Source organism: Streptopelia decaocto (genome assembly GCF_964273445.1).
Source record: "Streptopelia decaocto genome assembly, chromosome: 2".
NCBI classification, from domain to species: Eukaryota; Metazoa; Chordata; class Aves; order Columbiformes; family Columbidae; genus Streptopelia; species Streptopelia decaocto.
In genome coordinates, this window is record NC_138655.1 from 128,542,549 (window position 1) to 128,570,521 (window position 27,973).

At 41.4% G+C, this 27,973-nt stretch overlaps 1 protein-coding gene across 2 annotated transcripts in view; it reads right to left on the reverse strand.

The window, feature by feature from the left end:
* Positions 1 to 10,087: 10,087 nt before the first annotated feature.
* The window catches only part of SNX10 (sorting nexin 10), a 38,598-nt gene continuing 20,712 nt past the window's right edge, over positions 10,088 to 27,973 (reverse strand). Inside the window, exons 3-7 of one of the 2 annotated variants that reach the window (XM_082045118.1) lie at positions 25,351 to 25,437; positions 21,830 to 21,930; positions 21,141 to 21,239; positions 12,728 to 12,943; positions 10,088 to 12,276 (exon numbers count right to left, since the gene is read on the reverse strand). In XM_082045118.1, coding sequence (XP_081901244.1) covers positions 12,198 to 12,276; positions 12,728 to 12,943; positions 21,141 to 21,239; positions 21,830 to 21,930; positions 25,351 to 25,437 — 582 coding nt within the window. In that variant the 3' untranslated portion in view covers positions 10,088 to 12,197. Of the gene's footprint in view, positions 12,277 to 12,727; positions 12,944 to 21,140; positions 21,240 to 21,829; positions 21,931 to 25,192; positions 25,330 to 25,350; positions 25,438 to 27,973 lie in introns of those variants that run through there. The other variant, XM_082045119.1, reaches the window with a different exon arrangement.

Below are 27,973 nucleotides of genomic sequence, written 5' to 3' on the forward strand. Positions count from 1 at the left end.
TTTTACATATGATACGATACAAAAACAAATGGGGAAAGTAAATTCTAGCTGATTATGCCAGGAAGGAGACTGTTCCTTAAAACACAAACACCTAACAGTTAGGCAAAATGAAACTAGTTAATACCTCATTACAAATCTGAAATAAAGATGTCCAACCAAGGAAATTACATTGAGCAGCACAAGCTAGAGCAGCAGAGAGCAGTGTGTCAGAGTCACAGGGGTGTTATGGTGACACAGAGACAACGAAATGGGATGACACTAGCTCTTCTTGGTGGGAGGTATTTGTCTGCCTCCTGGGAGTTTTGCTGCACATCCTTTGTAGGAAACCTTTCCAGCAAAAGTGGCAGCAAGCCCTTTGGAATTCTTATTCATATTCTTCCTGGGTGCTGCAAAGTGTGCTGTAGACAGGAGACAACAGCTGCCTTACTGTGAGCAAGGGAAGAGCAGGGGCCTAACACCAGTGACTGGCATATTCCAGTAAAACTGCATCACTGGCGTCTCGGAACAAGAAATTAATCAGGAGTGAGAATCAACTCGTAATCCCAAACCCAGCCAGCAGCTGAAGCGGTTATTTATTGTTTGCAGTGCGGAGCACCAAACACACGCTTCCCAGATAAATCGGAGGGCAAGGTCCTTGCCCTGAAGAACATACAATTTACGCAGCCGACCCTGCAAGATGCTGTGGGCCCTCCCAGGAAGAATGGAGCAATTTCATCTCAGGATCATTTTGGCGCATCTTAGGAGGTCTCGCCTCTCTTGCTAACACAAATGGTTCTTCTGACCTCAGGGGATGACTCCTGTAAGTGAAGATGGTTTAGTTGTTAATCTGTGACTCGTGAAAAGTAAATCCCTTTATCTGCCTGTAGAGTTTCTGCATGTGCACAGTATTAATAGCTGCCTAACTGAGAGGGGAGCTTGAACTCCTCAGATCTATCAGGGGAGCTGCAAAACATCGTATTTTCAAGTGGCAGAATTTGGCAGGTGTCTCTCTGTGTGTCCCAAAGCACCATTTTTCTGGGAGGAAAGCTGGGCAGAGCGAAGCAACATCAAAGTAGTGCAAACAGGGAATAAGCAAGATCTGGTGACCCCCCACAACTGGTGACATTCCCGACACCACCCACAGCCAGAGCGTTCCACCTCAGTTGTGGCAAGAGAACTTGAGCCAGGGCCCCCGCCTTGTCCTCCCTGCTATGGCAGACAGAGAAACAGAGAACTGCCAGAGGACTCTTCTCTAGGAACTGCATTTCATGTTATAAGGCCAAATCTTTGAGGTCACCTTCCCAAGTTATTCCCACGCAGGAATTAGGGCACTGCCTTCAAAGAAGTTCCAGGGGGTGCTAAGGGTGATGGTCATGAATGAGTGCAAGCACATCACCACCACTGCCATGAACTGACTCCCCAAATCATTTTACACTAAATTTAACCTTCAGGTCTATACTTCCTTGTGTTTCACCAGGAAAATCCCAAGTACTCAGTGCCCAGGCCAACAAAATGCTTTGTGGACTCCCAAGCCTTGAAGTAGCCCAGAATACTCCCCTCCTTACAGGATGCGACACATCAGCGCACATTCGGCTCATCAATCCAATGCATCAATGAGTTTGCCATCTTCAGAAGGAAACGTAAGCCTTGTCTTTTTACAATGGCTTCAACATCATCCAGGAACAAGAAGGGACAAACTAAACCAAGGAACTTCCTAATGGCTCTCTTCTGTGGGAAAGAGGAAAGATAACATTGTATGTCTAGCTTTTGGAAAGGACAAGAACTCTCTTATTTACAAGCAGTGGCCTGTGCTGATAAATGTGTTGTAGGAAGCCATTGTGATTAGCAAGAAACAGGGTGGGAGGGAAGAGCCAGTAAAGCTCCAGGCACAGCATAATGCTCTGTTCTTGGCACAGTCTTCATCTCCTGCTCAGAAGTCACCATCACTTTGTATAAACAATGCAGAATCAAGGATAAGCTCGTGGATCCTTCTGGTGACGTGTCTCATTCATCTCCCCAAGAAAAACACCTGGTCAGAAAGCAAAATATGAACCTTGAAAGATCCTGCTTGGGTTTAATTAAATGGGTTGTTGCAATCTAGAAAATTCTATTTACCTCTAATGCTTGTATTTGAAGTCAATTTTTGAGACTAGTTCTTATGGAAGTATGGAAGGCCAGGTGACATATCCCATCGTCAAATACATTCACATGTTGTGAGGAAGTCTGCTGAAATCAGCTGAACAGGCACTACACCTTGGGCACGGGAAGTTTAAAGGCCAGGTTTGCAGTGCTCACTCACACTAACAGTCTTTACTCATGCTAATGGTCCCAAATTATTTTAATAAATACTGTCATGGGTGGATGAGTAAAGACTGAAAAATTCAACCAAAATAAATCTTTCCTATAGTTTTTAGTCAACATCAGCCCTGCTTCCTTCTGTCCAGTTCTGCTGTTACCATCTGATACCAACAAGACAGCAGCTCTTCTGCAAGTGTCCCTCAGAGAAAATCCTGTCAGTGCTGCTTTAACCAATCCAAACAAGGTACCCTAATTGCCTCTCTCTTCTCACCTTCTGATTTTTAATTAGTGAGAGGAATGAGTAATCCCCTTTTTTCCAAAATAGACATAAATCTCTTCCCTTAATGCTGCAACCCAAAGGATAATTAGCCCCAAATTTTCAGATGCAACAGATGCCAGAGGGAGTTTGGTTTCCTAGTGCCAGAGTGCACAGCACTTGGAAGGAAAAAGCAAATTCTTTTCAAGTGTTTCAAGTCAAACATCAAAAACTGGGGCCCCTCTGCTACCTTTCAGGAACACTTTGTGCTGACAGCTGGGTTGAGATTTTCACAAGGAGCACGGCACTTTGTCCCTCCCAGCAGGTAAAGTGGTGGAACCCAGCAGTGGGAGGATCCTTTTTCCTCCCTTATCTGCAACAGATGCCCTGGACATCCCTGTGCGTCACCTCACTGTTCCTCAGTTTCCCCAAATGTAAAATAGTAGATCCTGTTTATTGCAAGGCTGAATTAATCCCTCATTGAGAAAGGCTTTGAGACTCTGGACAGGAAAGCTTTATCATAAACACAGACAAATTATTAACTTCCTATATCCAGCCTGTGAAGTGCTGACTCTGGTGCCAAGGGGGAGCTTTGACTTCCCAGCAAAATCCAAACTACCCAGGAGCCAGACTTGCTTTAAGACTTCCTTTTTTGTGTGACTGAGCTGGCAACATTTTGATGGATATATAATCATATCCCACCTCCCTTCCCAGTGCCTTAGATCATTAGAAGTAGCAAGAGTTGTTGGTCTTTAATATAGCAGAAAATAGCAATAAAAGAGAAGATTCATATCAACAGCATTTATAAGGGGGGGTGGGAGGGGAATTGCCATATAATAAGAAGCTATCCTGTTGCTATATAGAGGTCACTCTTCCAACAAAGTAATTTCTTGGGGCTAAGTAATACTATCCCAAGGCGGACATTCATAGGGATACTTTGCTGTCACAGGACCAGGTCTCCCAAGGCTCCCACATGTCGGGGGAGTGATAGGCTCCTTCAGGGAATGAGTCTGAGCAACTAAATTTAGTTAGGAACCAGCTTCCCTAGGCTGATGTTAGACTTTGAGAATAGCTCTCCCCACACCCTAGGTACCTCAGTCTCATTGTTCAAAGCACAGAGCCTTCAAATGAATGTATGAAGTAAAAAACAGTGTGCAGACACCACTGAGAACATGGGAACACTGGACTTTGTGGGTCAACTGTCCCATGCTGAGGGCTTGAAATTCTCCCCAGGTAAATGAAAGCCCAGTTTCATGGTGAGAGTGCTGGGTGAAGACCAAGTTGTATGTTACTACCTAACAGCTGTTGCCTTCAAGGAAGGTAAGAGCTGGGTCAGACCAGCGGTCCTTGTCACTCTAAATCTGCCCTTGGACAGAGGCCACCAGCAAGCATCAGGAGAAGGCTGCAGGGGCAAAACAGGCATAGAGTGATGTCTCCCTCCCTCGGGTACCTGTGCAGCTCTCAGGCTCACACTGGCTTCACAGGGAGAAAACCACAAACAGAAAAATTTGGCAAAAAACATGAAGAAATAGTCATGTAGCCAGAAAAACACAACTCAGGGAGCGAGCTGCTAAAATATCACAGGGCATAAGGACCCAAGTGAAGGATGTCCTGAGAGACTCAGGGCTCCATTTTCAAGTGTTCAACACCCTCACCTGACCCAGGCTTTTAATAGAGCTTGGCCACCTATGGCTGCTGGCTTCCTTTTCCTTGCAGAAACCCTTTTAAGAATGCTTTGCTTATATAGGAAATAAAACGGAACCAAGATTTCTGACGCTCAGCTCAGAGGTGTGAGTTCTGAAAAATCACCAGTGCTCCATTTCTGGAGCACAAGGGGATACTGTTCTTTTGAAACCATTTTAATTACCTGTGTAAATAACATGAAATAAGAACCTATGAGAGGTCTTAGAAACTGGAAATATATGGCATTTTGAGAGCACAGACATATGAAAAATAAAGGATAGACTTTGTCGTCCACTTTATCGTCACCGCTACTGATCATTACCAGGCCCTGAAGACTCAGGACTTAATGTAAACGTAAGTACACTGAAAACTCTTAGACTACTAGGAAATATATCCAGAACTTCATCTACCAATTGTCTTTCAGAAACAAAACTAAATTTTCACTGCATTTGAAAATCACTGTTTGAAAATGTTCTCTACTTCAAATGAGGTATTTTTCTTTTTTTTTCAGGAAAAAGTAACTATAGCTTACTCAAAAAGGCCACCTATCAGCTCAAAAACAATGCCATTTTTAATCTGAGTGCCATTTGGAAGACATAAATTTTTCACATTCAATATAAGCAGCACAAAGTCTTTTCCATTGATTTCAGTTGAATCAGCACTTGATATTTCTTAACCACTTCTATTCTGAAATTTGCATTTAGTATTTGCACATAACTTAAACCAGGCCTTCTGTGTTGGTATAAGTTACAAAATATCTGCAGCAAAGATATTTTTGTTATGAACATTTAACTGTGGTTTTTTTCCTTATTCGGTTTTCTATATCATGTTTTTGCTTTGCTTTCTGATTAACCATCAAAGAAAAAAAATAGTACAAGAATCTGGAAAAACACCCATCTAAGCCAATGACTGTTTTCTTACTTACAAACAAAAAAGTAGTAAATATAGATAGTAAATACTAACTTTAAATTTGTGAGCACCCAAAATCATGGGTGTCACAGGAAAGTTCTACCACTCAGCCATATTTTAAATATATCCATGGGAAGGAATCAGAGAAAGTGCAAATACTTAGAATTATAATATCCAGTTAAACTTAAAAATGCTTTGTTTTGTTTTTTGAAGTAATTCTAAGCTCAGGCATATGCTGGTACATTTAACAAGGAAGTTAGCTATGCCTGATCAACATTTTAACGAGAGGAACGTATAAGCAAAATCTAGAGCTGCAGTAGTACCTGAGCGGTTTGCCACTCTTGATTGTTAAAACAAAAGAGACTACATGAGACAGTGGCTGAGTTGGATCTGTGTACAATCATAAATGGTAAATTATTCCCCACCTTTGGGGGAAATCTGAGCTAGGTGGCATGTGCAAAATTTTTAATTTATGAGGAGAAAATAAAAGGTTTTCTTTGAAGGAGCAGAATCAAACTATAACCTATTGTTTTGGGTTGGTGGGTTTTTTGTTGTTTTAAATCAAGGAGATTAAAACTGTGATCCAGATTATTAGCTGATAACTATGAAAGCAATGTAAAAGCTACTAGAGAGCTAGGTCTAGCCCCTCAAGAAGTCATGGTAGCCTTTTTCCAAAGAGTTTCCAGTTTGGTAAGGGCAGATCTCCAGCACCACAGGGTCAACCCTGTGGAGATTTCCAAATTCAGGACTGAATGTTCAATTTGTGGTACCAGGGTTCATATAACCATCCTGACACAATGATGGGAGACAAGGCCAATATGCACATGGACAGGGTTGACCAGAGGATATGAGCCACATAGACAGGTCTTATTTGCTGCATTTTATTTTTAATCTGAATTTGCCATTAGTCTTCACAAACAATTGTGGGTTTACTGTAAATTCCTTCTCTTTTTAATCTTTTCTCCTGGTTATGATGCAGAAAATGACCCACAGGAACAAAGAGTAGATCTAAGTGATCAAGGAGGGAAAATGTTCTACTAAGAAAAAGCACAAGGCAAAGAAACTCTGAGAAAAGGAAAAATATGCCTCCATCTTTGCACGGCATTTGTCACAAGAGTAGGTAAACGTTTTGGAGGGAGAAATGTGATGATGCCTCATGGAAACCTTCTAAAGCCATTTCTAACAACTGTATTCACTACCAGGGCAGTCAGATTGCTGGGAGAGAAAATAAAAGCTCCTGGACTGTTTCTGTATAGCCTGTGCTCAATGTTGTTACTATTACAACAATGCCTAGAAATGATAATGGGATGAGGGCCCTCCCCAGCCAGGGACTGTGAAAAAACATGGTGAGGAGTTGTCACAAACCAGAAGACAAAGCGAGTTTTCTTACTCTTGTCTTTGTACGTGGTAAATTGAGGCACATCATGTGCAGAGTCACCCCTGCCAAGGCTGCTCCTTGCCCCCAGACCTGGCCCTTACCAACCCTGAGCATCATTTTCCCCTCTGGGGAGGACATCAAGGCCCAAGCTGGAAGACAGGTACCTCCTGGTCCTCTCTTCCCCAGGATTACAACCCAAACCCCTCTATCTCTAAATCCCTCCAGCCCTTGGCAGCTTCTAGCCCACTCCCAGAGTCTCTGCTGCCATGGCCCCAAGTGCTCGGTGGCTGCCAGGAGGCTCCATCTGAAAGTCTGGCTGAGAGGCACCAAGGCACACACTGATGCTGTGGACCTGCCCTTCAGGCACCTTCTCTTTCCACCATGCCAGGGCTGCCTTCATGACGCTTTCATTGCCATGGGGCCAGGAAAGTCACACTCCGGTGCCTCTGCTCTCCAGGGTATGTCCCTCCTCTCCCTCCCCTGCTCTGCTCCATACATTAATATATTTCTCACTTTTTCTTTTTTTTCCTTTTGGTATTTATTTTATTTCTTTTTGCTTTCCCATTACCCCTTTAATGCAGAGCAGGGCTGCTGATTACAAAAGAGGCAGCTTGACTCCAGCAATAGGTCTTCTTCACTAATCCTCACTGTCATGGAAATTCCAGCTGCTACAAGAATAAGAGGCTCAATCCATATTTGCCAGCTCTAATATGAAATCTGTCAGGGCCCAAATTAATGAGTTCCAAATTCCTTACATCACGATAACAGGTTAAGACTGGTCAATTAATTACATAAATCCTTCCCGATTCATTGTGCATTTTCAGGCAAGATTGTGTCTTACATAACTGGGTGACACAAGGCCTTTTGGCTCTTGTTGTTCCGCAGAAAGGCCTCCATTTAAGTGCAGCCTGCCTGCCACAGAGGCTGCTAAATGTCACGCCTCGGCTTGGCGCTGACCCCTAATTGCTTTTGTATAAAAATATATAAAATTCAATAAAATAAATTATTTTTTAAAATTGCAGAGCCGGGTGCTGCCGTACCGTGGGGGCTGGTGCGTGGGGGGCGGTGGGGGCTTCCCCGTGGGGAGGCAGGTGCAGCACCCCCCGCCGCGGCTGAGCCCCATCCCCACCGCGGTGGGCGCGTCCCTGTTTTGCCTGGTTGTGGAGCTGCGCGGATACGGGAGGGGCACCCGGATGAGGGTTGAGGAGCGGCAAACCCGAGAAATAAATGAAAAATACGTTATCACCCCGGCGACCCCGCGGAAAGCCGCGGATGTCAAGCGCGCTGCCGGAGCGGGGGTGGCCGCCCCGCTCCGCGCCCCGCCCGGTGCGCGCTTCCCGCTGACCCACAGCGCCCCCTGGCGGCGCGGCACGGCCGGTTAGGGGGGCGCGGTTTGCGCGGCGGGGGTGGTGGGAGGTAGCCCGGGGCGCAGCTACAGGATGCCGGGGGGGACGGGGAAGGATGCGCGGAGCCGGTCTCCGCGCCGCCCCGTGGAGAGAGCCGGGCCGGCGCCTTCTGCGGGTATGCGGCGCTGCGGAAGCGCGGGGCGGCCGGTCCCCCCCTCCACCGCGGCCCGCCCCCTCGCCCGCCCGCTTCCCCCCGCCGTTGCCACGGGTCGCTGTTGCCACGAGTTACCGGATCGAGGCCGGGCGGCTCCGCTCCCTGACAGCCGCCCCCCCGCCACCGCGGGGACGCGCGGGCACACGCGTGCGCGCACAGCGCCGCCGCCATCCGCGCCATGCGCCGGGGGGGGGCGGCAGGGGCGGAGCGGGGCGGAGAGGACGGCGGCCCAGGTAAGGCTCTCGCCCCGCTCCGCTCCGCGGCCGGCGGCCCCAGGGCAGGGCCGGGAGGGGATGGGGCGCGGGGAAGGGCCGGGCCGGGGCGCGGCGGGGAGCGGCGCTCCTGCCTCCCGGGGGGCGACCTGTGGCACCGCTGCCTTTCCTTTTTTGTTGTTTTCTTTCCTTTTTTCCTTCCAAGCGCGGTGCCCGCCGGAGCGGCCGCTGCCGGGCGGCAGCGCCCTGCGGGCAGCCGGCGGTGCCGCTCGACCTCGGAGCGCCGAGGAGAAGCGCTCGCCGGCCCCTGCCCGGCAGCTCCAGCAGCCGCGATCACACACACGCGCACATGCGTGGGACAGGGGTGGCTCGCAAAATTAAGAAATCAGGGGCTTAAAGGAGAAAGTTTTATTTCTGCCCTATTTTATTTTATAAGGGCGCTTGAATTGTTTTCTAAGGAGGTTTTATTCCAGAAGGCAAAGAAGCAACGTTAACACGCTACAGCGTATTTTTAACACCCTAGAAGACAATAACTGTGTCTCTCCTAAAGCATTTAGGCCTTCTATGGAAATAATGAACTCAATACTGGAAATAATGATTTACGTTTTTGCAACAGTGTAAAAACGTAGTGGGTGAAAATCCCCTGCCTTAAATTCTCCCTGGGCATCAGCACCACTCCTGCGGTTACAGAGAGATAGACGAGTTCTATTCTCCTCACCCCTGAGCATGCTGAATTTATCTAGACCTTGTATTTCACAGTAGAGCAAGGCACGAGTAGTATGTAGATATTAGATATTGCTCTGCAAAAAAATTCAATACAGTACATGTCAAAAAAATACTTGGACACAATTTTGCAGAGTTAGATGGTGGGGAATTTGAGTGTAAATTTCCTCAATGCTTATAAAACTGCACTGCTATTTAAATGGAAATTATTTCCAAAAGATAATTTTTTCTCATATTTCTTGAAAACGTATTCCAATGACACTGTAAGTAACAGGTTGCCTAATACTAGTTTACAATATCATGAAGTTATATTATAGAATTTGATAGCATATATGGTGAGTTATTTTCAAGTGTTCATATTTAAAAAAACCCCAAAACATGACAAAATATATATATACGCATATCACAAAAATAATTGAACAGTAATTACACATGGTAAGTCATGAAATGATTAGGAAATTTATATTGAAATAAATCTTACTGGCAGGTTTAAACACAAGATAGAAAGCAGTAACTTGTTTTATTTAATCACTTAAAAATGAGAATATAAAGTTACAAGCAAAAAAACTTAAGTTTTTGGGTGCAGAATTATTGCAATTAGATATATATTAGCAATAGTAATTAGATGATATTATAAACTAGATATTAGCCTCTTTAAAAAACTAGCAGGAAATATCAGCATTATTTCAAAACTAAAAAATTTGAATCAAAATACCAGTGATCAACTTAATCAAAATATATTACATACTGTTGAAAAACAAATAATCACCAAATCACTGAAGTCACAAAATACATTAAAAATAATATTTTTTACATTCAAATTTCTAACACATTTAAATGTTCCAAACTAAACAATGTCTTAAAGCATATATATGCAGTTACAAATGGCTGATACAGAAAGACAACATACTAGAGCACTTTTTCTTCCCCTTTAATAACAAAAAATCCAGTAGCACTAGCTATACCAGCAACATTCAAAAATAAATATTTAAACAAATTTCTGTGAAAGCTGGGAAGAAAGTTGTGTTATAGCGGTCTTACAATTTTTTGAACAGAGTGACAAAGTAAATAACAGAACAACAACAGAACTACTAGAAAACACATTTATTTCAGAAACATCTTCATTTGTGAAACAGTCACTGACATACAGATAAGCTCCTAGAATTAACAAACAAAAAAAAGCCACAAAGGCTCCCAAAACCTTTTATTTCTGTTATTTTCATTGAATATTGAGGACTTGTTAGTAGGCCAGAATTGTAAAGTGCTTCAACAGTTTAGCTCAATGTTTTAGAACAAAATAAAAACCCACTAGCCTGACACTGTGTTAAATAAAAACATTAATATTTTTCTCAGACATTATTCCAGTATTGTTTTTATATTTTCCCCTTCTTTTAAATAAATTTGCTAAACACTTTTTCTTGTAATGTGCCATCTTTAGAAAAAAAAAAAGTCAAGTAATCAATATCTCTGCCTGGCAATAACAGCTATTTTTTAAGCTACTTTGAGTGATAACTTGTTGCTTTAATTAAATATCACTTTTACATTAAAGTAGCTTCGCTGCTCACTCACACACAAGCTGAGAAGGTGACTATATCTATTTGTGCAATTCAATAAGATCAAGAAAAAAGAAACATGTATATTTATCCTATAAAAGTGTTACCATCAACAAAATACAGTGGCTTAAAGTAATTACCTAAGAGATGTTATCCTCAGGCTATTAAAACATGTTTCTAAAATTACACAGATTCCCAGCTGGATGCTTTAAAAAAGCATGCCCACACACGCCTGTGCTAACCTTTATTATCTGACCATTTAATAATCTATTGCTTCTGTAATTCACAGGTTTAAAATGCTCCTTCTTTGAAAATCTTCACTGAATTCTTAAAAAAGGGAATTACCTATCTACATATAGTTATATCTATTTCTAGGCTGGTAACTACAGCACTGAAGTTCATCGGAGCTTTGCTAGGGTGATCAGACCCCCGAGCTCTTTTTAATAGCAGTTAAATGTCAAATATAAATACAACACCACAATGAAACATATTCGTTTGACAGAATCTGGGACAAGACACTACACAGCTGCTGTTAACAATAAAGAACAAAACTGGCATTTAATCAAAATAAATGTTGGTGCTTACAAAGTTGTGTTCAAGTCTGCCTTTTGTTTGTGAAAAAGTCAATATTCTAGCGTTTTAACTACAGCCACAATGAAATCAGCAGCTCCTGTTAATCCCAAATTGTGGAGAGGTCCACATCTGTACAGCGTGTTATAGCTATGCGATTACCATCATCTCAAGAGATGGAGATACTCTCCATTTCAGCTGCTAGGCTAAAACATATCTCCTGGCATCTTCAAAGATACGTGCCTAAAATAAACCTTCTGAAAATAAAATCCTGGCTCTAGTGAGGTCGATGCAAAATTCAGCCACTGGTTTCAATGAACCTCATCCAGGATTTTCACTGGGAATGAGTATCCTTAATTCCCTGGGAACACAGAATCTCCAGCAAGCCTAGAAGTGATGTCATTTTTATTAATATTTCAAACTTCTAAGCAACCACGCTCAAGAATTTTGGCCTTCAGTTCTTATGCATGATAAGACCAAGCTTTCCATAAACATTACAGAAAGACCAGAGGAAGATGTATTTATATCTCAAATTGTCAGCAGCATATAGTTTGTACAAATGTTGTTTTGCTGATGTTGCTGAGCTACTTTAAAAAGTTAATACCTTGCAGGGTATGTAATTTCATCACCAATGTCAAATGACTTCTGAAGATGAAACTTCTCTGATGCAAATTACAAAAAGATGCTTTGAATATATTTGATATGAGATACCAACTTTTAAGCTAAGGAATTAAGTTACCTTTATTTTCCAGATTCGAGACATGTACTAACTAAGGGAAATATTTTAACTGCCACATACGTCAGTAGAGCATGACTAACCCAATACTGAGATTTTAATAGTCACAAAAACCTAAATGTGATAGGTAGCATATAGACCTGAATCAACAAACATAATAAATCAAAGAAATAGTATCAAGGTCTGTTTTTAAAATTTTCTAAGGACATATGGTTGTATTGACAATGCGCCTTTTAGATACGTGTTACCAGCTGGCCGTGTTTATGTAGCACAAGTAACCAGTAAACAGAGTAGAAACTGCTTTGTGCTGTCCTTAAGATAGCAATACTGGAATGATTTTTCATGATTCTTCAGAAGCTGGACTTGCTTTACAGGCACATGAAATGCTGTCATCACTGGGTCCCAGCCTGGAGGAGGAACTGCAGAAAGGAGGAGAAGGGGGAAAAAAAAGGAGAAAAAAAAAAAAAAAAAGGAGGAAATTGGTTTTCACAACACACTCAAAGCCTGAGTAACAGAGGAGAACTTTAATTATCTCCAGTCACAAAGAGAGACAGGAAATTTGGACTTTTAATTAGCCATTTGGAGTGCAGTTGGATATTTTTTTTAGCAAGATAATTTAAACGCGAATAATTCAAGTCTGACTAAATGAAATTCACATAATCAGAATGCAGATAATTGAATTTCTACTGCATTCATTAATTCAGTGTGGAGGTGTGTGTGAAGACTTCTATGATGAGCTGTCACAGCTCAATAAAATCTCAGTCAATTAATTTTTTCATTATCTTAGTATTACATCAACAAAAAAGTGAAGCATGCGCATGTGTATGTACGTATATATAATCCTGGAAAGTAAGGAAATGCAGAAATCACCTCTCTGAGTCAGAGTCCGCGTCGTTTTTTCCTTGTTTTCTCTCTTCCTCTTCTATAGGAAAACGCCTGTTCAAGGAGGCGAACTTATGAATCGCATCAGCAACAGAGTATTTGGTCTGTCCAGATACACAAGCCTCCATATCCTCTGGGCTTAGCTGGGTCTGTAAGAAGAGGTGAAGTCTACTGTCTGACAGCAATAATGCATCTTGCAGGATCCTGGAAAAAATTAAAATTAAAAAAAAACCCAAATGCTTTTATATAGATACACATACATACAGATATTCTAAAGTGTTTTACCAGAACAAATTCTAGATGCTGTCCTGCTTTTAAGTTTTCAGATGAATCCTGACTCAGGAACAGAAGGTAATGAACATACTAAAACGATTAGGTGTGTGTTACTTTCTTATTACGTTATTTGGAATTTTAGGTAAGTAAAAACACAAAGCTAATAGTTAGGCACATCTGTTATTAGAATAACTTCAAGGACGTTTCTTCCATTTAACCATCTGTTATTACCACATGGATCAATTAATGATTTTTAGGCAGTTAGAGGCATATACTCTTACAAAAACTTGGTCTCCATTTGAGAACTCTTTTTTTTAACTACTAAGCTTTTCTAAGAATTACAAATGACCTCTTTTTTGGTGCGTGGAAGAAGCGTGTACAGAGAACTTCAGACACATGCAATGTCAGGACTCTGAAATACCAGTAAACAATAGAGCCAACATCACCAAGAACCATTTACACTTTTACAAATACGTGTACATTTAAGCTGGAGTGACAATGCCGATACTGAACACTGATTTAAATGTACTTGCAAAATTTTTCTGGGAATCTTAAATGCTACTTAATTCCAGCTATTCTTTTCAAAAGTCGATTTTAATCTTTTGTTTATATGTATTTTAAATTAAGTCTTCAAATAAATTCAGCACAGTGTATTTACTTAACATCACGTGAGAGCAAAAATGCAATACATTCCAGTAACACAAAGTTGTAGAGATACTTTTACAAGGACTGAGAATTGAGGATCATCATTGCTACTTTGAAAAAAATGCAACATTGCTGCAACATTTCTCTAAGGAAGGAATTATATAATACACAAGCCCTAGAATGATTAACAAAAGACTCTTTTGTTTATATGTGTAATTTTACTCGTAATAAAGTCATCAGAACCTACGACTGTGCCAAACAGTGCTCCACAGAAAATTATTAAAATATCTTTATACAAATCAAAACTGTTAAGTGTTAATATTTACCTATTTCTACCTATTTAGGTTACAGTTGTTACCAAAAAAGTCATTGTTATGCAATAGGAAACAAGAGGTGATGTTAATATAAGAACTAGTAAGAGCAGAAAGAAATATTGCATTCTATAGGTACTCTGACTAAAATGAAAAGTATAACTAGTTAGTTCCTTCTCTCAAATAAGATTAGTTGTGTGTTTAGACTGTAATGCTTTAAAACACAAATATGTTCTGAAAAGTGTTCTCTAAAGCGGCCAATATTACAATAACGTTTAATAAATATACTGAAGGATTTCTGGCTTCATCTAAGCCTATAAAAATCTGTCAAATCAAAAAAAGTAATAAGAGATGTTTAACTGAAAATGTGGGATATTTGTGTACATGCACATTTCATTTGTCTAGGTAAACACACACACAGTCTCAACCAAATAATTCAAACTTTGACACCTTGCAATGAGGAAATGTCTGCAGTGGCCCTAATGATCTACCAGGTGCGTTTGAAATTCAGTCTGAGAAGGACCAGATTTCGCTGAAGTTCAAAATAAGCACACTTTCATACCTAGAGAAAGCCCTTTTAATATGTTCTAAATTCTCACAATTTTACTTAAAAATAAACACGGCAAATAGACATCTGTAAAAAAAAAAATAAAATCAATGCACACAGTGTATTAATATACAAAAAAAAAAACTTCTTTGCAGTCTAAAAGAAACCAGCAAATGCTGTGTAAAAATTATTCAAAACACAGGATTTACAGGTCTATACACTTTGACAGCAACAGCTTCACGAATACAGTTTGAAAAGCCATCATTCAGCAGCCACTAAAAGTGGATTTCAGCCTTGACTCTTGATAAACATACATTCCAAACAAAGACAAACAGTGCAACAAAAAGTAAAAGAAAAAGTGGCATTCCATGCAATAAATCCACATTTATAGTTTGTGCACTTGGGGGGAGTAAATACTCTCCTTCCTCTTTAGGAAAAAAAGAAAAATAACATGCTGGAGTTTTATTGTAGAGTAAATAGTGTTACTGTTTTTCCTAGGCTTATGAGCACAATGAGTGGATGCACATTTCTGCAATTTTAACATTTGCGTATCTAATACCAAGTAACCCAGAAAAAAGCCAAGACGTTAAATTCTGTGGATAGCATTTAGTTTCACAGATTTTCCTCTTGTCGTACCTTCAAAAGTTTCCTGCCACCCAACAAAATCACGAGTAACTAACTGTTCACGAGATTACGCTACACTTACAGCTCTGTTGCTGTTTGAAATGTATTTTATTTTCTTTATAAAATAATGGGTAATCTTTAAAATTGATTTTAGATGGTTTGAGGCATTACACCAGAGAAGTAGTGAGCACTAATGTCAATGATATTGGACACAAATTCATTTTAGCTTTATTTCATGTCCAGTACAATTCTGCCAAGCCTTGAACTGCTAAAGCACTGTTATTAACTCAGCAGTAACCTAACACATGGAACAGCAAACAAAAGTGATAAGAGTACAGACTGATCAGGACCTCAAGGCTACTGTCCTTTTTCTGCAGCTATAATTCAATTTCCAATTTTACTTTACATTGGACTCATTATTTCACAGTAATTTTCTTTTCTGCTTCACAGTGCCATCTGGAGGTGAAAGGAGTGAAGAGAAACCAAGGCACAGAAATGGAAAGATGTTCATAAAGCTAATCACATGCACAGAGACATATATATATATATATATATATACACACATATATATGTTCACAAAGAAGGGAGGGACCAAACACTCAATGCCTACTTTGCAAATCAGCTAAAACCATCCTGAAAGCAAACATATGAACACCTTTCACCCAGTCATACCCTTGAAGCATTTATTCTTTAATTAAAAAAAAAAAAAAAAAAAAAAAAAAAAAAACAACACAAAACCCAAACTTCTGCTTCTCCCACCCCCTCTGAACCAACAGGTTAGGTTGCTTTTTAATTGCATCCTTTGAGCAATCAAAGTGAAAAAGAAATTCTGTGCTATCCATAAGCGTTATGCTTTTCTGTTCAAAATACTTCTTTTTCGAGGAAATAACCACACATTTGTCTCCAGATGTTACTAGTAGCATTAAGTGCTGGCACAGCAGCTGCTCTCCGGGGCTTTCACTGTCCTGGGGACTTACTGATGTAAAGGGCTGTACATCTAAAAAATACATTTGGCTCCAAGGAGTTTAAGAAAAAAAAATACAAAACTCCACCTAACAAATTAGAAAGGCAGGGAGAAAGGCAGAGTGTCATAATATTAATACTCAGATGTCTTAGCAGAGGCTGAATGTGTGTGCAGTTTCCACACAACCAGTAGCACTCACAGTGCTTCCCCAACAGCTTTATTACAGCCCACGTCAGTGCAAAGCTGCGGCTACAGCGATGTAAATCAGCTCTTGCTGCCATCGCGTTAATGGAAGAGTCATGGCTCATGGTGATAATTCCTATAAACTGACTGGCCATATTTAAGAGAACAACAGATTTTCTATGCACGCCTGGAATAAGAACGAAATGCTGAATCCTGCAAGTCTTGATCCCATCAGTAGTCATTACTTGTCAGAGATCTCACTCCTCTCGGCCAGATTGCTTACATGCATAATTACTACTTACGTGATTAAGAGGGCTGCAGGATAAGGCTCTACATTGGAATTAGAGATAATAAAATAATTTTTTATTCATGGCCACGTGAATCTTTGTTTGTAAGCTTTCAATAAATGCTTGTGATCTCTAGACCCTTAAAAGAAACAGGGCCGAAAAATGTCACTTCACAAACAAAATAATATAATTTTTAAGGAAATGCTGGATACTCTACAAGGAGTATTTCTCCTTCCCTTTGTTACAGTAAGAACATTTACAAAAGACAAAACATGTGTTTTGTCTTATTTGGACAAGGTCCAAAATCTGGTTTTCTTCAGCATGATTTTATTAGGTATATTATACACTGTTCTGCTGGAGAACAACATATGGCTGAACAGTACAACTTAATCCTAACTAAAGATTTCCTGTGTCTACTGTAACCTAATACAATGACAGATGCACACTTGCATGTGTGTGGAAGGTTAACACTCCGATTTTGTTTTCGACAAATTTACTCTGCCCATTTACATCATATAATGAGAGCAAGGGGAAGAAAAAAAACAGAGGCTGAGAGGCGGGGGCTGACGGCCTGTGCTGGGGTGCCCTCTATTGAGCATCCAGCCCCTCAGCCCCTCTCCCAAATCCACAACAAAGCCCCAGTTTCCCCTTAAAAAAAACAAAAACAAAACCAAAAACTGCACTTCCTCCTTCATTTTTCATAAGGGGGGAAATGTTAGTGATGGGAAGCAACTGTTGGTCACCTGATAATGCATACATTTAAGAATGGATTAAGTGACACATATCTGATAGGCGTTATTCCCTCACCAGATAGGAAATACTAGCAAGGCTCCATTGGAAAGAGGCAGCCATCACTCTCCTGAGGAGATCCCACCTTCCCCACAGCCATTGATGCTCTCACCTGAGCCCTGACAAGCCCTTGGGAGCCCATTTTCCCCTCTCCACACCCAAGAGGGCACCCGGTGGAGACACCTCTGGGAGAGTCCTCCGACCCTGCACCAGCTCCTGCTTGTGGGACTGTGGTAGGGAATCATGGAATAGTCTGGGTTGGAAGGGACCTCCAAAGATAATCTAGTCCAACCCCACTGCAATGAGCAGGGACATCTTCAAGTAGATCAGGTTGCTCAAAGCCCTGTCTAGCCTGGCCTTGAATGTCTCCAGGGTTGGGGCATCTACCACCTTTCTTGGGAACCTGTGCCACCCTCATTGTAAAAAAATTCTTCCTCATGTCTAGCCTGAATCCCCCCTCTTCGTTTAAAACCATTACCCCTTGTCCTATCACAACAGACCCTACTTAAAAAGTCTGTCCCCATCTTTCTTACAGGCCCCTTTTAAGTACTGAAAGGCTGCAATAAGTTCTCCCTGGAGCCTTTTCCAAGCTAAACAACACCAACTCTCTCAGCCTGTCCTCATAGGAGAGGTGTTCAAGCCCTCTGACAATTTTTGTGGCCTCCTCGGGACCCTTACCTCTGTGAAGGTAAGGCAGTATGAGGAGGACGAGGGCAAAACCCCAGCCATCTCCAGAGATCATCTCTGCCTTAGTCAGCCAAGATTTGCATGGCTGCTTTGGCACCAAGTGATCCTGACACACAGCGATCCGGGGCAGCAACACTGTGGATGCCCTTCATCTCCTGTGGATCCCAGCACTGCATTTCTCAAAACTCCTAGTTTGTCTTCCATCCCATCATGAACTGCATGTTTGAAAACCAACTGAAGACTAATATTTTTTCCTGAACCACGTAATTTTTTGGGATCCAACTATACTCAACAAAAAGCTGTCAGTGACTGAACCCAACTTCACCTAAAATGGTTTTGTTAACTAGTTTTCTAATAAGCAAGTATGGGTGATCTTCTGTGAAGGTAATCTAAATCCTGAAGTTAAACCTGTATAGCTACAAAGGGATGAAAGCAAATATCATCTTATAGAACCTAATATCAAATACTGTTTTAATTTTGATCTCCAATTTAAGAATAAACTTTTCCTCTGAGTTTACAGACATCCTCAAAGGTATGAGGCTACTTACCAGGAAAAACACATAATTTTCCTTATTCTTACAAAGTAATTAATAATTGAAAAGGGACTAGCTGACTTCCGTTAATGCAAATGGGCTCTTGAAATATTAAATTATGCCTAGACAAGAAGTGAGCTTTACAGGTCTTCATCAGTCAGAGATAATAACCTGTAAGACAAGCAGGTCTTGCACTACATTTGTGCCGTAAAGCCAAATTGAAATGGGACACCTGTTTCTAGATCTCACCAAACTCTAGAGTTTTGCTTTAGTTTCCAGATGTTTGCCTAATTCTCACACTACTTTGTGAAGCACAGGGAGGCTTCACAAAGTCTCTAAGTATGCACCTTGCCCCATGCTAACTCGTTCTGGAGCAATGCAGGAAGGAGGACAGGTCCTCATAGGCTCGAATCCCATTTCTTCCCACCACCAGAAAGAAACAGAAGCAGGGCTGTGAGTCTGTGCACAGTGATTGCTGTCATTGGTGGGGCGGACAGAGCACTTGGCTTTGCAGTTCCGGGTTACACTGTCCCAAGCAACTACTTTCTTGTTCCTTTCCCACCATCTTTCTAATATACCAGGAAGGTCCTGCTTCCCTTGGCATTGCCAAACTGCAGAACATGCAACATTCAGACCCAGAGCTTTACTTTTAAGTGTGTGTATATCTACACACACACACACATTTGTTAATGAGTCCCACAAATTCAATTTCAGAGAAAGAAATCATAACCTTTGGTTCAGACTCTCAAAAAATGGGGAGGAAAGCATCACGGCAGCCTAGCTGAACCAGTGAAAAGATCCCTTCTGAAAGCAGCAGTAGCACAGATATGCCAGCCGGCAGAGGGCAATGCTACAGCACATAAGGTGCCAAGACAATTCATTACAACACAACTCTATCTCTGAAAATTCCTTCCAACTATTTCCCAGGGCTAAGAGAAAGCTGACACCTTTCTAAACAGCATCCAAGTTCAAACATTTAAATCATTACCTTACAAGAGAGATGCCTCTTTTCCCACTCCTGGACTAAGAGCAGCAAGGTAAAACATTCCATGTGGCGTGCATATCTTCTGCTGTCAGTATCCATTTAGGCTACAGACATCCACAAAAATGGAGAGTGGGAACGTATTTTAAGAGAATCTACCTGTCTGTTTTGCCTTCTGAAGCACAGACAGCGCTTGCAAGTATTTTGATGCTGAAATACTGTACCTTGTTACCAGATTGGCCTCTTTGCCATTTTAAAATGAGAGTTGATATTGGAAATGCAGCACAGTTAAGCTACAACAGCTCAGATCCAGGGACATGAACCATCACTCCCCTTTGTATGCCCATTAATATCATTGCCTCTAGAAGCACAGTTACTCTATTTCACCATTCTTCTTTCCTGAGGTGCAGAAAAAAAACCCTCTGATGCTTTTCTGGTTTCCCTTCCCTGTCTCACATGCCTTCAAACAGTATTCATCAGCTATCCTTTTGGCCACAGATCCTATACCTGTACATGGAACTAACAGCAGTTAGTTCTCCCTGACTTCATCCGTTAAGCCTAACAAATTTACCTCAGGACCAATGATTTGTTGTCTGATAGTGAGGCTTATAATTATAATACACTGATGGGAAAAAACAGTGGGTCCAATACTCCTCTACCCACTGATCACAAGGCTTAAAGCCTATTTAAATGCTTTGCCTTTTTTCCTTTGCTTATGCAGTTCTGATTCATGGAAACATTGATATTGAAAGAAGATGAATAGCCTCTATTCACACTTTTTTACCATGCCCTTACCCCAAGCAGTAGTTAAAGAGAGCCTGCAAATGTGCACACAATTCCTGCCCCCGCAGCTGTGAGCAGCCTGCTCTCACACCAGCAGTGCCAGGGCACAATGAGAATGACAGAGAAAGCAGAAAATTACACCAAAAGGGTCTCTGCCTCTGCAGAAGGTGAAGCAGTTACAGCAGTGGGACTGGGGAATGCAGAACAAACTCATACAGCCCTCCCTTGTAACGCAGGTCAGGCTCTAGTTAAGTCTGATGAACTATTTTATACAGACTGCAGCTGTAATGAAAATGGCCACAGCTGCTAGAGCTTGTTTATGTTAGTGGGACTGGTAAACAAAGTAATTGGCATTATAGGAAATATCTGTGTGAGGAGATCTTGCTACAGAATACTCCCAGGGGTTTAGCCCACAAAGACATTGATTTTCTGTGAACATAAAGAAGGAGAGTCCCTTTGTAGGAGAATATCTAGCTCATCCTTGAAAGCTAGAAATAAACATCAGAGTGAAAGATCTCCCAGCGATAGTACAGAATTGGAAAGCAACATAAATCCAAAACTACTATAACCAATGCAACGAAACACAGTGGAAAAGCCGCAGTTTAAGTTTTCTTATAACCAGAGCTGAAGTCACATGCATGAAATATGACTGTGCAAATAAAAAATAAAACCAAATGTGTAACCTGTAGAGATGGCCACACGGTGGCTCTCAAGCACCAGAGATTAGCTATCTTAAACCAGAAAACTGATGACATCATAAAAATGCCACATCTCTAGGATAGGCAGTACTTACTTTTCCAGGAATTCTTGCAGGCCCTGTCGGCGATGGTCCACATGATGAGGATTGTTCATATTGAAAAAGGGAGTTTTAGAAGGCAGTTCAGGGAGCTGTCTTTATAAACAAGAACCAAATACACAGTTAAAACCAAATGTGAAACAGTGGAGAAATAGGCACTAAGCAAATATCAACCCTGAGCATATGAAAAATCTCAGGTCATGTTCCAGAAGGTCATGAAATCGAACTTGGGAACATAAGGCTGAGAAACCAGAGGGTTTCTGACACACCTCAAAGGGAAAAATAAACTAATCTGATTTTTCTGGTCCAGTTGTTAAGCCTGCCTGCATGTCTGGCTGGGTCCCTTATGATCCTTGCAGAACCTAAACACATCCTAAAAGTGCAGAGAGAAGTTACATACACCTATGATAGATTGCCATTTCTGCTACCTCTGCATAGCAAAAGGAAACATATATCCAATCTGTTACAAATTAGAGGGGGCCTCATCAAACAAAGGCTATCAATACAAACCACATTCTTCTGTGTTTAAAGCAGAGAAAAATGGCTTGTACAGAATAAACATGTGCTAGTAAGAAACACAGGACACTTTCCAGCTCTTATTTCTATAATTCTCAGAATGAAAATGAAAAAGTCCTCCCCTTCCATGACTGATAGATCATTAAACAGCCACATATAAAGTTGCTCACATAAGCACCGCATTGCTCTGAAGCCTCTGCCGAAGCCAAACGAATTCTCGAAAGCGTCGTCTAACACAGGATGTTTTCCTTGTAAAGCACATACTGTTTGTCTGTTGGGAAACAAAAAAAAAAAACATTTTACTTTGTAAATCAGCTTAAGCTGAAGTGCAAGCATGGTATTTAAAACACATCCAAGATGCCAATCCCCCAAACACCAATGGAAAGCTTGGCATTAATTCACAATTTAGGTTAAGGGCTGTGCTTTATCTCAGACAGGACTAGTGACAGTTTCTACTGTTTCTTAGGGAAATATTTGTCATCACTTTTTTCTTTCTTTTTAAAAGCAAGAGATCTAGATTACAGTACAACTTGCAATAACAAAAAAAGATCTCAAAAAAGTTTCAGCAGATACCGCCAGTCTTTGCAGGGGAAAGAAAACAAAAAATCATGTTTAGCTATTCTGGTTATAATCCCATGAACAGTTAGCTACATAGAGTTCTTCCAGTGCGCAAGTATACTTAAATCCAATCAAAGAAACCAATGTGACTGCTCTCCACAGTAGCAGCACTTGGAGATTTGCCCACAGAACACTACTAGTCCACTACGAAAATGCCAATTCATCAAAAGAGAAACAATTTGCAGAAATTAGATGCTTTTGACAAATTTTCCTGTGGAGTGTACACTTAGATGAAACCCCACCACCCAGACAGGACTCCATTACAAATCTGCCTGCAATCCAACCCACCTTCAATCACCTGCCAGGAGGCACAACCCCTGGACAGCCACATGATGCAGATGGTAGGAAGGCCCAAAGATGCCAGCTTTTTGGAATAGGTGATTATCTGGGATACCTCACAGTTCAAGATGCCAAATGCTCTAGGAGCTGGGCAGAGGGGAACCCAGCTGGTCTAAGAGCCTGTCAGACCCAAGATTTTGAATCCATTAAGAAGCCTGGATGGTGTGGTGGCTGCAGTCCCCCGAGACCACTTGAATACTAGGGCAAGAGAGGCATGTCAGAATCATAGAAGAGTTTGGGTTGGAAGGGACCTTCACAGGTCCAACCCCCCCGCACTGAGCAGGGACATCTTCAGCTAGATCAGGCTGCTCAGAGCCCCATGCAGCCTGGCCTTGAATGTCTCCAGGGATGGGGCATCTACCACCTCTCTGGGCAACCTGTGCCAGTGTTTCACCACCCTCATTGTAAAAAATTCCTTCCTCATGAATCTCCCCTTTTAGTTTAAAACCATTACCCCCTGTCATATCACAACAGGCCCAGCTAAAATGTCTGTCCCCATCTCTCTTATAGACCCCTTTTAACTACTGAAAGGCCACAATAAGGTCTCCCCAGAGCCTTCTCTTCTCCAGGCTGAACAACCCCAACTCTCTCAACCTGTCCTCACAGGAGAGGTGTTCCACCCCTCTGATCATCTTGGTGGCCTCCTCTGGATCCTCTCCAACAAGTCCATGTTTGGGAGAACAATTCCCATTATGCCAGTGCAGTGAGTCAGAGCATGGAGGCACCACCTCCTTTGTGATCTTGGAGCCCCTGATGTGCGGGGAAAGACCTCCCCTTCTGCATGGAAAGGTGGTGACCACGGGTCACTCCTGACAGGCTGGTGCACCTGTGGCTTCCTGAGAAGGACAGTACCAGAACTATATGATCCGAGAAGTTCTGGACATGGACAAATGATGGAAAAATGACAGAATATTGCCTCATCCTAAATGTGGCCAAAGTGGAAAAAAAATTGATGAAAGCAAATGATGTCATGATCCTATAAATAGCGATCCTAAGCAAGGCCCAGTGAGCTCTCCAGCGTCACAGCGAGATGTCACCTTGCATCCCCTCCCGAGGTAGAATGCTGCTCAGTCACCTCACAATTAATGGACGCCACAAAGTCGTGGGCAAAGATAGATTTCTCAAGACTCAACAAGCACCTGTTGAGAATGCTGATGCATTAAAGTGAGTAATTCACTAAACTCGAGAGGGAAATTTTGGTCACAGGTATACTTCCACATATACTCAAATATCCACGGATTAGTACGTGACTTATAAATTTGTATGTGTGTGTTTTTCTCTATATACCTGTGTGCATGCCTATGTGTATGTGACCTGATTTATCTCAAGTAAAGTGTGATCCTCGCTGTTTTTGAATATGTAATCAAGTCCCTGTTTTGATTATAATAAATCCCATTGAATTGCTTTAAATCACTTCATTAATCAGCTGTTGATTGAGTGCTATTAAAAATAATATATTAAAAACTTGTGATCTACCTCAATAAATTTCAAATTGCTGCTAAATAAAAACTGTAAAAAAACTCCATCCGTGACAGATGGCAGGACTGACCTAAAGCCTTGGTCTCTAAGAGCCCTGGCATTGTGCTGGTAGGAAAGTTTATCAGATTCAGAGATGCTCAGTGCTGAATCATATAACACTAGGTCTAAATGACATAATCCTCAACTTCGCAGTCACTGAGAAAGCTAGTAATATAATTATATACAGAAGCACCAATGCCTGTGAAACAGTTATACAGCACCCATCTCACCAAACTTACAGGATTTCTATTTACCAGAAGTCAAAAATATAATTGCTTTAGAACCAGTACTTAAACCATATTGCAAAATGTAAGTTTCACAGCCCTGATTGCCACACAGGAGAGAAGTACTTGTCACAATGGGCATTTAATAAGCCATCATTTAACTGCTTGTTCTCGTTAGGCTGAATGCTTAACATTCCCACAAGGTAAGGAAATGCTTTCGGTCTTGTGCCAAGCATTAACCATGTAACTCAGTCCTCTTCACCTGATACTTGATATACTTCACAATTTTTTTTTTTTACATTGCAATTAAAATCTCTGGATCTAGATTTGGGGAATTAGGATAACTCCTTCCATACATCATCTACCAAAGAAGAATAATCAACAAAACAAAATGATGTATAGGACAGATTTAAGACACACAAGAACCGCAATTCTAAGTGAGCTCCCATTAACATATGGTAGCCTACACGCATAAACCCAAATGTAGTTACTTGATATATACAAGCAGCACTAAACTAGCATAATATGAATGTCAAGGTACACTGAAAACCACATTGCAGCAACCAAGTAACTTGTCAAAAAGAAGAACTGAGGAGAATTGAAAGTACAAATAAACAGATCATTACTTCAAAGTTGTTTTCCATTGAATACCTGAACATCAAAATTCTTCTATAACGGCAAGACATCACTGACTATGAGTGTCTTCTAGCTGATAAGTAAAGCTGAGAATATCACTGTTGCAAGACATTATGGAGTGCATGTGTGTACACAACACCAAGTTCAACTCCAAGCTTGGCCAGACCCACTACACAGCTTTTGGCCCAAACACCTTACCTGTTGCACTGCATCTCAGTCATTAAAAGGAGAATAATATCCTCCAGCCTCCCAGAAGTGGTATAAAGAAATTCCATTAGTATCCCAAAGAGAACCCTGGCGTGGACAGAAACAGCAATAAGAGCCCAAAGAATCTGTACTGATACTTTTATACTTACGTGAATAAATATCTCATAGTCTATATAAGAATGCCATGAGTCTTCTTTCTGTGTCCTGGGGTCTCGCACCAGGACAGTTACAAATTCCTGCAAACGCATAATTAAAAAAAAAAATTAGAAAATAATCAAGTAATTAATTTCAGAAGACTAAGGCAGCCTGAAAGACGCTCTTGAACAGACGCTCTGCTGTTTCACAAACTACTGTGCTCAGATTAAAAGCTGAACTGATGTTTTATTGAATTTTGTAACCCTGTAAAAGGAGAAGCAAAAAGCAATGAATCATCTGAGCTACACCACATGTCCGGGAAATTCCTTACCAAATTGCTAGCTGAAAAGGAATATTTCAGATTAAGTAATACTGTAAGAAGTCATACATACTTCATGCATGGGAGATTGGGTGATCTCAGTACCTACAAACTAAAAACCTAACATTCAGAGTCACACATGTAAGCAAGAACTAGGCAGGCATTTTAGGCTTTCCCACCCCTGTAATCAACATTCACAAAGAACATGTCCCAAACGTGCTCCGTGTACCCAATGCTTACATATAACATTTTATTTACTCCTAAATTTCTCTTTGTCATTTTATCTATACTATTTTAAAATAAAGAATTCATACCCATTGACTTCAGGGATCTGAGGTAAGTGCTCAGTATCACCACGAAAAGCTGAAGAACTGCCCTTGCTCCAGCCCAGTGCAAAAGGATGCAGCACTGTTAATTGCCTTGGACACAGATTTGACACAGGGAATCAAGGTCTCAGGCCCAGTGCCCAGGGTGCCACATGCCACATACCCTTCCTGATACACCAGGAACTTAAGTCACACAGTACAGCCAAGGATGAAAGACCTGGGCACTGGTACCTCAGTCTGCCCATCAACCTGCCCAGGGAAGCAACACAGCTGCACTGCAGAGCATAACTCCCCATTTTCAGGGAACAATGATAGAGAGTATTTGTTGTAGAAGTTGTCATATCTAGTCTATTTCCTTGTAATTCCTACACTTATGTAATCATTTAGAGGGATCCTGAAGGTGTGTGAGGGGTCTATGGGCATCACTGTCATGTAACCAGGCATCACTAACAGGAATTGGAAGAGGCTGAAGAATTAAATACTCCTGAGTATCCTCAGTAAATGGCCATGTGAAAACTTCCACTGTTTTTTTGTTTTTTTTTTTTTTTTTAAGAAAAAAAAGAAAAAAGGGAGAGAGAAAAGAGGGAGAGAGAAAAAATACAAAAAGCCTGCTGAACCTGCATGTTCATAATAAAATGGAAAAGGTTTCTTTAAAATAGGAAGGTTGAAAGTATGCCTAACTACCTTCTTTTCCCTGAGCAAATGAATAGGCTGCCCTACTTCAGATGCTTAAATAAGCTATTCACACAAGTACATAAGCCAACCACTTAAACAATGACTCAGTTAAAAAAAAACCCACAACTGTATAATTTTAAGCGACAGATACATTCCTCCTGACAGAAAGGCATTGCACAAGATCTCCAGGTACAGGAATCGACTGTGGGAGGAAGGACAGTGTCTGTGGTAAATAACATGCTTTTTTAGTACGCCTTTGCATAAATTGAGAAATTTTGAGCTATAAAGCTCTCAAAATGTGTCTCTCCATGTCAAACCACAGATGTCAGAAATGAAACCTTTACTCTTCAGCCAAATTATCTGCCCCCACCACACACACTTCAGTGTGTCACCAGCAGCAACCTTTGATGGACTGACAGGAGAATAAGGACAACCTTGAAATGAAAAGATATATATTTTTCCCAAACAGTCACTGCACTCTGTACATGGCAGGGAGGTGTTCATGGTCTGGATTAAATCATTTACTACTGTGATTTCCAGGTGGTGCTGCTTCAGGGATGGCCTGATGGCTGGAGAGAGCCCACAGTTTTATCTCACTTAGCCCAGCTCCTAGTCACAGGGTGTTTTCTGCATTATTTCTAGATAGCTTTTTGGTGTGTTCCACAAGAACCCTGGCAAAAAAAGCCTGTTTGATAGGCTCCCACCACCTCTGCTGTGTCTTTCCTTGCAGTAGAAGGCTGGATTCTCCTCTGCAGCTCTTTAACCCCATCCCAACGTGGCACAAGAGGAACAAATGAGCAGAGCTGTAATCACTTCTACCAGCTGAGGGTCATGCCTGTACTTTTACAAAAATGCTAGTGGGAGACATGAGGAAGTTATTCCCTCTCCTGAGCAGATCCTGAGCGATGTGTTGAACAAAGGAGAGGAAACCATTTTTGGCTGTTTTTTTCCATCTGCCTCACTGTCTATTATCTTTGGCATACATATACAGACATAGAATACTTTCAGACCCACTGTACCTTGTATTCATATCCATAGTCTTACGGTGTCCCAAGTTTTTGTCTTCCCCAGTCTCCTATATCCCTGTGCCCTACTCATCCCTAGAGCTGCAACCACATCTCCTAAACACTTTATTTTCTTTCCTGAGCACTAAATGCTTCTATTCTGCAAGTGGAAGAAGAGGAATGACACCAGGCAGCTCCAAATGAGAGACTGCTCTCCCCTTCAACTGCTGCAGCCCAGAGTCACAAATGCAGGTATCCTGCTCATAACCTGACCTCAGTCCCATTCCTCTCATCCACCACCATACTTGCTTCC